This window comes from Garra rufa, chromosome 24, assembly GCF_049309525.1.
Source record: "Garra rufa chromosome 24, GarRuf1.0, whole genome shotgun sequence".
NCBI classification, from domain to species: domain Eukaryota; kingdom Metazoa; phylum Chordata; class Actinopteri; order Cypriniformes; family Cyprinidae; genus Garra; species Garra rufa.
In genome coordinates, this window is record NC_133384.1 from 5767013 (window position 1) to 5780104 (window position 13092).

Sequence of the window (13092 nt, forward strand, 5' to 3'; positions counted from 1 at the left end):
GGCACCATAGCAATCCATTATATGGAGAGAAATCCTGAATTTCTTTATGACTGAAGAAAGAAAGACAATGACATCTTGGATGACAAGGGGGTGAGTATATTATCTGTACATTTTTGTTCTGGAAGTGAACTTCTCATTTAACTAGTCAACCAACAAACATGTATATTTGCAGAAAAGATGCTTGAAATATTAAGGCAAAATGAAGGTTTGTGCATTTCACTGCTTTCCCATTATTTTTCTATGTAAACAAGCACTTGACGGTCATGTTTGATCTCAAGTCTTGCATCTTTTGCACCATCCAAGAACTCGCATCTCATAACCTTTCCCATAAGTCTCATAAGAATCTTAACAAACTGGCTGCATTCAATTGACTGTAAGTAGCTAACTGTAACCCAGACATTGTTTGTTTGTTTTTTTAAGAAAAAGAGTGACAAGCTAAATTTAACTTGTGTTTATCAATATTATGCTACAAAATGCTGTTAAGTGAGCTTGATAACCAAGAATTAAGACTTAATTAAGGTTCGACACAAATACATATGTGACCCTGCACCACAAAACATGTCATAAGTAGCATGGGTATATTTGTAGCAATAGCCAAAAATACACTGTATGGGTCAAAATTATATACATTTTTCTTTTATGCCAAAAATCATTAGGATGTTAAGTAAAGATCATGTTCCATGGAGATATTTGGTAAATTTCCTACTATAAATATATCAAAACTTAATTTTTGATTTGTAATATGCATTGCTAAGAACTTCATCTGGACAACTAAAGGCAATTTTCTCAATATTTAGATTTTTTTTTTGCACCCTCAGATTCCTGATTTTCAAATAGTTGTATCTCGGCTAAATAATTGGCCTTTATGACTGGTATTGTGGTCCAAGGTCACATATGCAACGTGATAACGTGATTAAATTATTGCATTATGTTGCTGCTACTACTTCATGAATGAGAGAATGAAAACTAGAGGTCTGACACTGATTTATTCTGTGGGATAAAGCTGATTCACACAGCAGCTGTCTGAATCACAATGGACTGTGTTAATCACAGTACAGCTCTTCTCCCGTCACAAGAGACTGGCACAGACTGACTCCGCACCCATCACACCCTCCTCATCTCACAGCACAAGACCTCAGCTGCCGTGGGTGGGCTAACTGTGATGAAATACGGGACTTCCTCAATGTGCAGTGTACCATGGGAGCGTGTAATAAATGTATTTGTATGTCAATGTACTTATGCCTCTTCAAAGACACTTAAAATCATCCTCAGAAGACAGACATTTGTAATTACTGAATACATATTTTTTAACTGTTTAATATAAACAAAAATTCTGGGGGGAAATATTTTTTTAGAGACAAACGGGGCTATTATAGTCAAAGGAGTATTTCACTTTCAGAACAAACATTTACAGATAATATATTCGCCCCCTTGTCATCCAAGATTTTCATGTCTTTCTTTCTTCAGTCGTAAAGAAATTATGTTTTTTGAGGAAAACATTTCAGGGTTTCTCTCCATATAGTGGACTTCTATGGTGCCCCCGAGTTTGAACTTCCAAAATGCAGTTGAAATGCAGCTTCAAAGGGCTCTAAACAATCCCAGCCAAGGAAGAAGGGTCTTATCTATGATCTTAGGGTTATTTTCTAAAAACATTTACAATTTATATACTTTTTAATATCTACACAAGGACACACAGAGCTAGACAAGACGAACATTTGATTTTAAAAAGTATATAAATTGTCTTTTTTTTTAGAAAATAACTGATTGTTTTGCTAAATAAGACCCTTCTTTCTTCGGCTGGGATCATTTAGAGCCCTTTAAAACTGCATTTTGCAAGTTCAAAATGGGGGGGCACCATAGAAGTCCATTATATGGAGAGAAATCCTGAAATGTTTTCCTCAAAAAACTATTTCCTTACGACTGAAGAAAGACATGAACATCTTGGAGTACATTATCTGTAAGTTTTTGGTTTGAAAGTGAACTACTCCTTTAACTAAAATGAAAACTAAAACCATAAAAAGGCGTTTTTGTTACTTAACACAAATCCTATAACTGTCAGTGAAATATATCTCAATTTAACCTAAAGTTTCATTTAGTTTAACTTCATATGCTAAAATAAACTAAATCTGAAATAAAAAAAAATAAATGTTAAAAAAAAGATAATTAAAATGACAAAAGCAACAAAATGTCTAAAACTAAAATGTAAATGAAATTGTAATTAAAAGCAGAATAAACTCAAATAAAACCCGATTTAAAAATATTAATAAAAGCAATATATCTACAAAACGTTGAAGAATATATATTTACTACAAAACGTACCAATCAGTGATGCGCGGGTTGATCCAAAATGAGCGGGTGCCTGCGGTTACGAGTCATCCAAAAATATGTTTAATGATATTCGGGTCGTTTGAAATAAAGATGCCACTTAAACCTCTAGACAATTTTCTATGAAATACATAGGCCTACACTTTATTGGCTGAATAATATTTACCTTTTGAATGTTGAGCGTTATTAACTGTTGAATAAATGCTGACGCAGGACAAAATCCCCGATTTGCCAACACGTTGAACTGAGCAATGCCATTGCACCATTTTAATAGGCTACTTTTAAACGCATATAGCTCAGTAATGTCAGTTTTATGTATTTTCTGAGAGGGGGTGGGATTTTTGTTGGGGAAGTCAGGGAAGAGACGGACACTTCGATTAACACATGCAACATCTTAATTGTTAAGAAAATGGTATTCCTAATAAATGTCTCAAATATTTTGATTATGTCCAATGCTTCTCTTTCTTTTTGGAATTATTAGACATATTTCACTATGTCTTTTCAAACGCCTAGGTCTGTTTAATTCCCTTAATTATAAAATTTCTAGCACTATTTTTAAACGTTTATTCAAGCAGTAATATATAAATTATCTCATGTATATGCTTGTTTAAAACCAGGGATTAAAAACGAATTCCAAGTAAAAACTGTATTTTTTCTTTACATTTCCAGAGAGCGAAACGAACGAAATTAAACATTACTTAATAAAGCACTATAATTTCCTTATTCATTTGATACAACTATTAATATATATAAAATAATATTATTTTGTCATATTCGTGATTCCTGAATTTATATACGAAAACTTCGTTTTGAAGTGCATTCGTTATGTTTGTATAAGAAAATTCGTTAACCTAGCCTATTAAGTTGATTTAATATTGATATTTTATAGAAGAAGTTAAAAGTTAAGAAAAAAGGAATTTAAAAGGAATATATGTTTAGGGCTATAGGCTAATCTATCTTTTTCTTAACTTTTATTACACTGTAGATCGAAATAAAATACTTGATCATATTTAACATCGGAGAATCACTGACATCATTTAGACTACTTCGAAAACGAAACTATTTAAATCTGTATAAAGGAAAGACCAAATAAATCACAACGAGAACAATCTGTATTTTTCTTGTAATCAAGAACATTTCTTTTGACAAAATTACCTAATTAATGCCGAATAATGTTTGACAGTGAACGCATCTCCAGCGCATATAATCGCTGGTGTCAGTCACAAATATTAAACATGCGGGTCAGGAAGCGGTAGAATATTTACTCTTTTTTTGCGGTCCGAGTTGCGGGCGGGTTAATTGAAAACGTCGGTCGGGTTCGGGTTGTTTATACATTCACCCGCGCATCACTGGTACCAATACGTTTTAAAATGTCTAGGTTGCCATTGAGTTCTAGGTCAAGATATAGCATCAGCTTGATTAAAATGCACAAACTGAGCATTAATCCGCCCTTTATTAGCAATTCAAAGAAGTCAGCTTATAAAGACTTTCCATGGCGCCAGCCTACCTTATGATCATATGTTGGATATTGATTTTCCACGCTGCACATCTAGGCGAATATCATGTGATAGTAAGGGTAACTGGTCCTGGATCAGCTCTGTCTGCTGTCACATGACACTGGCATCAGCCTCTATCTCCTGCTAGTTGTTAAATTACATTAGAACATAGCTGGGTCCACTCTCCACTTCAACAGATGCCCATTAACTGCAGATCTACTGCCAGACTCAGCAAACAGATAAACATGACAAGTTGACAACTCTATCTGTAGTAAAGATCACACACAAAAACATTCACCTATAAATCTACAATATCAAAGACTACCATACAACACCTGAATTATCACTATGGTGGTACTATGGTAAAGTTAGATGGAAAAACCATGTTAACAGACGGTAATACCACTATACTTAAATGTACAGCTGCAAAACGATTAGTCCCGATTAATCGATTCATAATAAAAGTTTATGTTTGCAAACTATATGTGTGTAGTACTGTGTATATTAGTTATGTATTTAATCAATAAATTGTGGTTAAAATCAAATTACAGAGTTTTACTCTTGTAAAATTGAAAAAGACTTAAGTGCATTACCGTGATACAGCAGGGTAATACCATGGTACATCTACCTACTGTCCTATGAAATTTGCAAAGTACTCCAAATCGCTTCAAAAAATACTGCAGTTTTATCAACAAAAGAATGTCCAAAAATTACATTATCAGGATATCATAGTAGAAGTGAGTAAAACAAATCATAAATAAGCACAATGATAGCCTACTACTGTAATATCACAGTAGTCTACCACAGTAATAACTCAGTATTATTCATAGTACCTATGGTATTTTTTTGTAATGCACTGACAAAAGTAATAGTGGCAATACCATGGTACCTATTGTACCATGACATTTACATGGTACTCCAAATAACGAAAAAAAAAAATAGCATTATCTTGGTACTATGATGGTATAAGTGAGCAAAACAAGCCACAAAGAACTATGGTACTCTACTATGGTATCACAGTATTATATGAAGTAGCTACCTTGGAGCAGCCTACAATGTAAATGCTAGAGTATATGAATAGATCATACATTAGTACATGGCACATGTCCAAGATTGTGGTAATAGTGGTATATCATGTAAATACTATGGTAATATGCATAGTGAAGTCCTTACAGTTTTTAGACCAGATTGTGTATCATATAATGCTGGGTAAAACCAAGTTATGAAAGTTTTACTGCAGTAAGAAAACAAGCCACAGAGAAGCACTATTATAGACCTACTCTACTATGGTAATACCATAGTACTCTACCATGGTAATATCACAGTATTCTTTGTATCAAATACTACAGTAAATATGCATGGTAAAGTCTTTATTTTTTGTAGACCATATTACCAAATTATGCAATGATCTTTCCAGAGTTTTACCACAGTAACTATGGTATTTCTTGTAATACACTACACTAGACAAAACGAATAGCAGCAAAACATTGTAGTGCTATTAACATTAAAAAAATAAGGGTGTTACCATGATACATTCTGGTACATTCTGGTAATACCATGGTACTCGCGTTATCTTGGTACAACCATGGTACAAGTTAGGGCTGTGCAATTAATTGCAATCGCAAAAAAATCGCGATTTAAGCACATGCAATTTCTAAACCGCATAAGGCTGCAATTTTATCTATTAATTTATTTAGATTTTTATTCAGAAATACGTCCTTGTGCACATGATTTTAATATGTTAACCAATCAGAGCTCACTCCATGCACGACGAAGCTGAGCGGGAGAACCGAATAGGCGAGCAGGAAGAAAGAACATAAAATATGGATGCAGTTCAAAATAAAAATGATTTGGTGCCAAAGAGAAATTCACCATCAGTCGTTTGGGAGTATTTTGGATTCAGGAGAGAGGATTTTACTACAGTTTTGTTTATTAAACTTACTACTATGTTATTTCATTGTGAAATGTTTTGTTATGCACTTCTTGTGCACTGAATACATTTAGAATGCATGTATGTAGCTTGTTTGAAAAAGCAAAAACAGTTGCCAAAATCGCAAATAAAATCGCAATCGCAATATTCATTCAAAAAAATCGCAATATGAATATTTTGTCCATATTGCACAGCCCTAGTACAAGTGAGCAAAACAAGCCACAAAAAGCACTACGGTCCTCCACCATGGTAATATCACAGTATCCTTTGTAGATTAGGATAATAACACATTATTATTACATGAAACATGGCCAAGATTAGCCTATATGCATCGTGGTTGTATTGGTGTATCATGTAAACACTATGGTAAATATGCATGGTAAAGTCTTTATTTTTTGTAGACCATATTATCATATTATGCAGTTATTTTAAAACCAAGTTTCCAGAGTTTTACCGCAGCACCTAAGGTATTGGCAAAACGAATAGCAGCAAAACATTGTAGTGCTATAAACATTAAAAATAAAGGTGTTTCCAATGGTACATTTTGGTAATACCATGGTACTTGTACTTACTGTAGAATAAAAAAGACTGATTTTTAAACAAAAATTATTACAGAAAAATGAGGCAAAACCCCATGCCAATTTTTTGATATTTTATCAATAACAATATGCTCTTTCAAAAAAAAAAAAAGTTTCATGTTCACACCTGGTGTCATTCATGGGAAATGTTGCTCTGAACATTGGTGTAAATGAGTTTTTTCAGTTTTTGGACCTTAATATCTCAACATCCATAAGACTCTATTGTCTGATATCAAAGGATGTGAAAGACATGGTACATATCAGACCATTTACCAAGTTTGATGCTTATACATTGAAAATTGAGGTTTCTATGGACATCTGAAAACCCTTAAAGTAACAGTTTCAAAGAAAAGTAGAGGGCCAGCATTCAGGTGTAAATTCAGTAACAATGCTGTAAGTTGTAATTCATGCGGTTCTGGACTAGGACTCTTAGCCCAGAAAATTTCATGGACCTGGCACAACTAGTTCTGGAGATATTTCAGTCTGAACATGGTCACTCAGACTGTGACGCCAAAACGGAGTAATAAACAACTTTTTACAGATTTTTTGTAAAAAAAAAAAAAAAAAAAAAAAAAGTATGCACAGTAGAGATCTGAAATGTTGTATATGATCTATTGGGCATATTACCCATCACAGATTTTTTTCAGACAGATCTGAGGGGGTCAGGTGGGGACCATTTGATGATTCCAGCTGGAATGACACAAAAATAAAGGTGTTTCCAATGGTATATTCTGGTAATACCATGGTACTTGTACCTATTGTACCATGCCTTTTACATGGTAGTCCGAATAAAAAAAAAAATACCATGATATTATCAACAATGCATGTCCAAAAATCGCATTATCTTGGTACGACCATGGTACAAGTGAGCAAAACAAGCCACAAAATAGCAGTCTACCATGGTAATATCAGAGTATTCTATGAAGTACCTTGAAGAATAGGAGGATGAACAGGAGGCCAATTTTGCATTAGTACATGGCACAAGTCCAAGATTGTACACTGTGGTAATTATGATACATCATGCAAATACTATAGTAAATATGCATAGTAAAGTCCTTACTTTTTGTAGACCATGTTGTATATCATATAATACACCACAAGTAAGTTACGAGAGCTTTACTGCAGTAATAACACTGATACACTGACAAGACACCGTAGGGCTAATAGCATAATGTGTAGTTCCCTTACAAAAAATATAAGGGCGTTACCATAGTTTAGTGAGGCAATACCATGGTACTACGACCTACTGTACGAATGATGGCATTTACGTCTTACTTTACCTAACACCGTGGTATTACCATGGTAAACTATGCAAAAAGCACCGTACTTTTTGACTAAGAAACCCTGCTGAGGAGTTTTCTCCTCAGTGAGCCGTTATCCCGCCAACACTAGTTATTAACGGATCTAAATTCATAATCTCTAGCGTTAGTCTAGATGATGCTGGATCACACCCACCGTCTATGTTCTCTCTGTCGCTGATGTGCTGCAGGTTGCAGCCCGTGTCCTCTCGGCTCAGCTCCGGTTCGGGCCGGTACGGCTCCAGCCTCGAGTGCGCGTTCCGCCGGAGCTTCGGGCTGGAAGACACGCAGCATGATGTGCTGTTCCCCATGAGTCCCGGTGTTTACGGATAAACAAACGGCTACTGATCGACGGAGCCCCGCCGCAGATGATGGGCGTAACAGCTGCGGATGACGGGATGAAACACGGGCTTCTGCGATCTGCGAGAAGATCACTCCCGTGCGAAACGCTCGTGTAAAGACATCAGCGTGTTGCAATCACGACTGCCCTCATCAAATCAGCACATAATCCACGCGGACTGCTCTCGAGGAGGTTTATGTGTTCGTATGCAGCAGTAGGTTATTCCATTCCCACGCGTCGCTGTTACATGGTATCGTTCAGCTGTCAGTGTATCAGCGAGCTCACAATCACACACATATACACACACAGACTGAGAACGCGGAACAGCTTCCGGTTCAGCGCCTGACGTCATTCGAAACGATACATTTTGTATCTGCTTGTAAGAGATTGTAATATTAATAGCCTACGATATGGATGGATGACTAATAGATTTTATCTGTCATATTTATCAGGGTTTTTTATTGGTTGTAGCCTATTAAACCACGTTAATCTGGTTTCACAATCGATGAATGGAACTTCTCTGTTTATGCTTTTTTAAATGCACAATTAAATACTCGGTATTGATTGGGGTTAAATGTTAAACTATTATGGACTATGTTTATATTGTGTAAGCTTATACTGTATATAAAGTCAAAGTCAAAAGTTTTTGAACAGTAAGATTTTTCATGTTTTTTTTTTTTAAAGAAGTCTCTTCTGCTCACCAAGCCTGCATTTATTTCATTCAAAGTACAGCAAAAATAGTACAATTTGGAAATATTTTTATTATTTAAAATAACTGTTTTGTATTAGAATATATTTTAAATTTTAATTAATTCCTGTGATCAAAACTACATTTTCAGCATCAATACTAAAGTCTCCAGTGGCACATGTTCGTTCAGAAATCATTCTAAAATGCTGATTTGCTGTTCAAGAAACATTCATTATTATTATTATTATTATTATTATTATTATTATTATTATTATTATCAATGTTTAAAACAGTTGAGTTGTTTCAGGATTCTTTAATAAATAGAAAGATCCAAAGATCAGCATTTATCTGAAATAAAGAGCTTTTGTAACATTATACGCTATACCATTCAAAAGCTTGGAGTCAGTATCATTTTTATTTATTTTATTTAGCAATGATGCTTTACATTTATCAAAATTGATGTTAAAGACATTTATAATGTTACAAATAAATTATATTTTACATAATCTTATGAACTTTCTATTCATCAAAGAAACCTAAAAAAAATTCTGCTCAGCTGTTTTCAACATAATAATGATACATGTTATTATCAGAATATTAGCAAATCAGCAAATCAGAATATTAGAATGATTTCTGAAGGATCATGTGACTGGAGTAATGATGCTAAAAATTCAGCTTTAAAATCACAGGAATAAATTACATTTTAAAACATAATCGAATAGAAAACAGTTTATTTAAATAGTAAAAATATTTCAGAATTTATCTGCTTTTGCTGTACTTTTGATCCAATAAATGCTGGCTTGGTGAGCAGAAGAGACTTCTTTAAAAAAAACTTATAAAATCTTACTGTTCAAAAACTTTTGACTGTGTATAGCCTAAGCTACAAATACATACATTCACTTAACCCTGCAAAACTCTGACATGTGAAATAATAGTCAGATTTTTGATGGATCATATTTGATTTTAATGTAAGTTAATATTTAATATTTTAATGGTATTTATTAATGTTGATCAATACAAAGTTTTTGTGGAGGAAAAAGCACATCATATTCTGGCTACATAGAAATCTGATGCAACGTGAGCAGATCTGCTGTAAATGTAATGCAGCAATCACTCCTTTCATTCATTTCACATTTTACTTGAATCGTGACAGCCGTAATAGAGCTAGATTAATTGTGCTGGGGCATTTTTGCCCCCTTATCTTGAAACTAGGGGGCATTTTTGTTTATTTTGGTGGCATCTTTGCCCCAAGCCAGTGCCACCATTAATTACCGACCCATTAATTTCCATCTTTACTGTTGCACTTTCTCATTTATTCCCATTTATATTGTTCCATTTGTTTTCGACATGCTTGACAATGTGAGTGTGTGTGTGTGGTTCAAGTATACCATACATTATGGGGACAAAATGTCCCTAAAAAGATGGCAATATCTAAAATCCGTGTCCTTGTGGGGACAATTTTTTGGTCCCCATGAGAAAACAAGCTTATAAATCATACAGAAAGAAGTTTTTTGAAAATCTAAAAATGCAAAAAGTTTGTACAGTATAAAAACTATTACGCCTATGAAATGTCCCCATAAAACTTGGGGACATTCCAAACTCAACTTATGTGTGTATGCACCTGGTAATTCCTTACATTATGAGGAACAAATATCCGTACAAAGACACTAATACCAGTAGTTTCTGACTTTGTGGGGACCTTTTTTAAACTCCCCATCAGTTTATAGTTCATACTAAATGAAAGTACTGCGTGAGGGTTAGGCTTTTGGGTAGGGCTGGGGTAAAGGGATAGAAAATACAGTTTGTATAATATAAAAATCATTACGTTTATAGAAAGTCTTCATAAAACATGGAAACCTGTGCATGTGTGTAAACATGTCAGAAAGCACTGCCACCTAATGGCAATTCCTGGTAATAGCCCTACTTTTAAATCGACACCTGCCATGGAGCTTATTATAGCCCATTAAATTATGTAGCATACCCGGTTAAAGAAGTTACTGCTCGCCACTGATATATACGAACAATAAAGTTGCTTCAGTCCAGTAAGTGTTTATCATGAAGTAATAGCAATATAAAAGTTTCTTACATTTACTCGCAAAAGCATTTTTTTTTTCCTGTGATGCAAAGCAAAATTATTCATACCCTTTGCAAACTGTCACAGTCTATGGGGAAATCCAAAGTTCTTTACCATTCCAAATAGTCCAAGCTGTTCTAAAGCATCCTAATTGCCCTGATTCATTGGGAACAGCTGGTTTAATCAACTCAACAGGTGAAAAACAGAAGCTCTCTGCTGTTGGTTTGTGGACAGTCATGGCTAAGACAAAGGAGCTCACTGAGGACCTGCGGCTGCACATTGTGGCTGCTCACAAGTCAGGAAAGGGCTATAAGACCATATCTAAATGTTTTGAAGTTCCAGTGGTTACAGTGCAAAGTATTATTAAAAAATACAAGACATTCCGCACTGTGAAAAATCTCAGAGGACATGGTTGGAAGTCAAAAGTGGCACCTGTGCTGGCCAGGAGGATAGTGAGAGAGGTAAAAAAGAATCCAAGGATCACCACCAAGGCCATCCTGATGAATCTGGACTCTGCTGGTGGCAACATCTCAAGGCAGACCACAGTCCAACAGACACTGCACACCGCTGGGTTCCACAGACGCAGACCAAGGAGGACACCACTTCTCCAGATAAGACACACAAAAGCCCGCTTGGCCTTTGCTAATGCTCATCTGGACAAAGAAGAAGACTTCTGGTCTTCTGTTTTATGGTCAGATGAAACAAAAATTGAATTGTTTGGCCACAATGATGTTGCCTTCATTTGGCGTAAAAAAGGAGAAGCCTTCAACCCTAAGAACACCATCCCCACTGTCAAACACGGTGGTGGAAACCTAATGTTTTTTTTTTTTTTTTTTTTCCAGCCAGGAATCTAATCACAGTAAACGGCACCATGAAAAAGGAGCAATACATCAAAATTCTCAACAAAAACATCAGGCAGTCTGCAGAGAAACACGGTCTTGGGCACCAGTGGACATTTCAGCATGACAACGACCCAAAACACACAGCAAAAGTGGTGAAGAAATGGTTAGCAGACAAAAACATTAACATTTTGCAGTGGCCCAGCCAGAGTCCTGACTTAAATCCAATTGAGAATCTGTGGAGGGAGCTAAAGATCAGGGTGATGGCAAGGAGACCCTCCAACCTGAAAAAGTTGGAGCTCATCGCTAAAGATGAATGGGCAAAAATACCAGTGGAGACATGCAAAAAGCTGGTCAGCAATTATAGGAAGTGTTCGATTGCTGTAATAGCCAATAAAGGCTTTTCTATTAATTATTGAGAAGGGTCTGAATAATTTTGGACATGCCACTTTTTGTTCAAATGTAAATAAAAGATGAGTAATCATTTTTTCCACAATGATGCCTCTTGTACATCGTCTTATTATCTTTTGGGAGAAGTCTGTGTCATTTCCGGTAAAAAAAAAAAAAAAAAAAAAACTTGCTGGTTGAATAAAAGTAACTTTAAGTCAGAATTTGCCAGGGGTATGAATAATTTAAGGCTTGACTGTATATATATATATATATATATATATATATATATATATAGAGAGAGAGAGAGAGAGAGAGAGAGAGAGAGAGTATAACATGGTTTTCAGCACAGTTTTGATCATTTAGATGCCTTAGAAAATTCATGTATCAAATATACAGTAGGATTTATAAGGATAATACACTTTAGAAGGCATATTGAGAATATGCAATATTATAGCAAACAATTATACTATAAGTAGTTATAAGTATGATGCAATTATACATACCATTGTAATGAAATTAAAAAAAAAAGGTTTTTCTGTGAGTTATGTGAGTTATAAAATATAAAAACAAACACGCCTACAGAGAGTCCTTTTAAAACAATTATGTGTGTGTGTGTGTGTGTGTGTGTGTGTAATATACTTGTAGACCCACAAAAGCTATTGAATTTCACCTACACCGACAATATCTCTGTAAACAAGACGTGGCCATTTAGAATGTAAGTAAGATTACAGGTTTTGTGACCTTTATCGGCTACAACAAAAGAGGCTTTATTTAAGCTTCACACAAAAGGCTTCTTTAATGAAAGGTTCATGTTGGCCGGCATTGTGTTTATGTTATCAGAGCCTAGTTTGATTTAATGTCACTGACGTCATGGAGATGACGCCATATCACACATACAAATGAAAATTCAAAAACTAATGTAACAGTACTAAGGAGTGTATAAACATACAACAGACTGTATAAATATACAGCAGATTGTCTGAAGAGGCAATAAAAACACAAGAATCAGTATCAGCAATATCAGGTAGTCTATTTCTCATTTCCTACTATATATATTAGATTGTAAGGCAAGGCAAAGGTTTATGCCACATGGAAAATATTGACAAGAGCAGCAGTCTGTCAATCAATGCTATG

At 34.9% G+C, this 13092-nt stretch overlaps 1 protein-coding gene across 1 annotated transcript in view; it reads right to left on the bottom strand.

Moving 5' to 3' along the window:
• ccny (cyclin Y) overlaps positions 1–8210 on the bottom strand; it is a 91384-nt gene extending 83174 nt beyond the window's left edge. The window contains exon 1 of the mRNA XM_073831264.1: positions 7785–8210. Coding sequence (XP_073687365.1) covers positions 7785–7938 — 154 coding nt within the window. The 5' untranslated portion in view covers positions 7939–8210. The remainder of the gene's footprint in view (positions 1–7784) is intronic.
• Positions 8211–13092: the final 4882 nt, after the last annotated feature.